Source organism: Phalaenopsis equestris, unplaced genomic scaffold (genome assembly GCF_001263595.1).
Source record: "Phalaenopsis equestris unplaced genomic scaffold, ASM126359v1 Scaffold000540, whole genome shotgun sequence".
Taxonomy (NCBI): Eukaryota; Viridiplantae; Streptophyta; class Magnoliopsida; order Asparagales; family Orchidaceae; genus Phalaenopsis; species Phalaenopsis equestris.
In genome coordinates, this window is record NW_018164980.1 from 589,289 (window position 1) to 592,354 (window position 3,066).

A 3,066-nucleotide genomic window follows, 5' to 3' on the forward strand; every position below is an offset into this window, starting at 1 on the left:
GGTCAGAGAATTTAACTTGTTTATTATTCGGGTAGGGTTAGGGTTGAACCCTAAAACCCATACATGGCACGAATAAACACAAAAATTCTTGTCGAGTTAAGCTTGGGTTCGAGTCATGTTAGGCTCTTAGTTTTCAACCCGATTAGCATCTGGGTCGGATTTGAACCTCCCATTTAAGGAGAATTTTATCTTCTATTCGCTGTAGGTCTACCCATCTTTTTATCATCATAGACCGAAAAGATTTCACGGGCACCTTCACAATGGTACATTTTTTTTTTTAAAATATGAATATAGAAGCCATCCTTACAAGAATATATTAAATAGATTAATTTTATTTTCAATTAATAAAAAAATGATACCATATTTATATTGTTATAATTAATAAATAAATATTTAGAATTCTAAATACTTTCTAATGCATTTAGAATACATATGAGTATTATACATATCAGCAACTAAATAGCATTTATACTATTAAAATTTCTAGAAAAAGTTTGAAGTCAAGAAATCAGGTTTAGTTATATTATTATTTGTTCAGCATAGAATTTGAAACTACTGCTAGGATAAAAAATCCCCAAATTGCTTCAATTTTTAGAACATGGAAATAATAAAGACACGTGTCTCGCTCTTGTTCCACAGCAGCGATGGTCAGTGTTGTATTCTTCATAACAAATCCTCCACCGATCAACCAGCCAAGCGGATGACGAATGATTGTTCCTCCCTCTCAAATCCCCACCACCCAACGGCAAACAGATAAGACCGCCAGTCTCCGATGGCCGCCGTCACCGTCCTCTCTCCTTCCGCCTCCCCCGCCATAGCAGCCTCACCTAGGCCTTCACCATCCTCTTTTCCTTCAAAGCCCATCTCAAAGATCCCACCTTTATCCAAACCCCCCTCCAAGCTCTTCGTTTCCTCCAAAACCTCCACCTCCTCCTCAACCTCCTCGTCGATGGAGAAAGAAGAGCGCATCTTCTTCGACGGCGGCGCTCACTACGGTGACCTCGTCACTAACCTTCTATTAGGCTTCACCCTTCTCTGGCTTCCGCTCACCATCGCCGCCGTTTCACGCGCTTTCTTCCTCCGCTATCGCTTTACTAATCGGCGGGTCACTGTCATCTCCGGTTTCACAGGTCAAGATCGAACTGACTTCCCCTACTCGGCAATCAAGGACGTGCAGGTCGTGCCGAGATTGATCGGCGAGTGGGGGGACATTATCATTACTCTTAAGGATGGCACCAAGGTCGATATCCGCAGCGTGCCCAGGTTCCGAATGGTCTCCGATTATTGCCTCCTGATGGCGGATGGAGCTGCCAAGGGTTTACCGGAGCAGAAGGCCGTGTCGGGTCCCAGAGGGTTCTGATCTAGGGTTTGCTACGTCGGAGAAGAGGTCTGCGAAAAATTGTTTTTTTTTTCCGGGGGTCCTCTTTTTCCCTTACTCGTTTGGTTATTCAGGATAGAAGAGATGGAGGAAATCGAAATTTTGGAGCATTTAATTGCGCTATTTCTTACTGGATTTCGTTACATGTTTCCATCTCTGGTTTGTGTGTATTTAAAGGAACTCTTAATTACCATTTGCAGTCAGAATTATGAATTCTTCCGGAAGTAACAATATTTTGTTAAGCTTCACCATTTCATTCATCTTTAATAGAAAACATAGTATACCTCATATTGTTCTGGTTTTATTGAATCCAATGAAACTTTTTCATGAATAAGCATAGTTTTTTCGGCTTGCGAATGATGCAAACCGATTGTTTATGTGCAATATTTGTTCTTAATTCAAGCCTAAGTCTTTTTGCATCTTTTTAGTATGACATGAACTACTTTTAAAATGTTTGACTGCTATTATTCATAGCAATCATATATTCAATGGAAACGGAATGCATGGAGATGGAGTGCTTTTGTTTACAGACACAGAAAATTTTTTGAAAGTTGGGATTATTTATCCATGGGAAATGATTTTGTGGCATTGCATGGTTGAACAGGGACCTAGTGGTGGTTGGCATGTATCCATTGGCTCAAGCTTTTGATCTGCACAGAAATCTGCTAGTGAGTGCATGGAGCCCTACTCAAGGCCTTATTTTCTGCTAAAAACCTGTTACATGGTAACAGTTTGAGCGTTTGTAGTGTGTGAATCCTACCAAAGCCTCATTCTTCACTGAACTTTTTTCCATTATTTGCTTGGAGTGGGGTTGCAACGACTGGGGACATTGTTTCCTTGTGGGTTTCGAGGACTGAGCCTCCCAATCCAAAAATACTATGGAATATGCAAATTATTATGAAATTATATTGTGGGTCATATATTTTGGGAATGTCTTGAGGGAAGCAGATTGCTAATTTAACTCATTTTTTCTTTTAATGTGTTGAAGCATATCTGTTGGCTTAGATATTTGTCTTGTCATTTATGAAATCCTTTTCACGGCAAGTGCTGCGAATGAATCAATATACGTGATAAGCTACTAGTGGTTGAACTCTGTTATAGCTCATTTATGAACGTTTAATTGAAATTGAATGAAAAAGCTTGAATTGCTTGGTGTTCATTTTGTTTATTACCGTGAATTTTTCATTTGAAGTTGTTGAGAAAACTAGGGCGAAGAAAACAGTAATCGACACAAATCCAGAAGAACACAGAGATTTAACGAGGTTCGGCAAAGATGCCTACATCCTCGGGAGCAGAGCGGTGACCTCCTTTTCAATATTCAGAAAAGAATACAGAATACAAAATTCAACTCTCTCAAAGGCCTAGGATTACAAGCAGGTTTATTTATAATCTTAGAGTAAACCCTACAGTACAATATGTAATTCCCAAATTACCCATGTATCGTATAGCCCCAACCCACATAACGTAACTTCCAGATTTGGACAGATTCTTTCGCTCCGCTCCGCTCCGCTCCGCTCCGCTTCGTTCCAGCGTCTGTCCCTATATGGTATATGAGCCATAACATAACAAATCTCCACCTTGGCGAATATCCAGTCCCTTAGGAGAAAAGATACTTGTTCGTTACACCTGCACTAATGTGGGTTAGGCCATCATGCTTCTGCTGCGCCCTCGCTGTTCTCAACCCACTA

At 40.4% G+C, this 3,066-nt stretch overlaps 1 protein-coding gene across 1 annotated transcript; it reads left to right on the forward strand.

The window, feature by feature from the left end:
- Positions 1-667: 667 nt before the first annotated feature.
- Positions 668-2,309, forward strand: LOC110028937. The gene is made up of 2 exons (XM_020731009.1): positions 668-1,387; positions 1,983-2,309. The coding sequence occupies exon 1, from the start codon at positions 773-775 to the stop codon at positions 1,358-1,360; it is 588 nt and encodes a 195-aa protein (XP_020586668.1). The 5' UTR covers positions 668-772; the 3' UTR covers positions 1,361-1,387; positions 1,983-2,309.
- Positions 2,310-3,066: the final 757 nt, after the last annotated feature.

Coding starts and splice junctions, on each gene's coding strand:
- LOC110028937 (XM_020731009.1), top strand. CDS start 773: ATGGCCGCCGTCACCGTCCTCTCTCCTTCCGCCTCCCCCGCCATAGCA.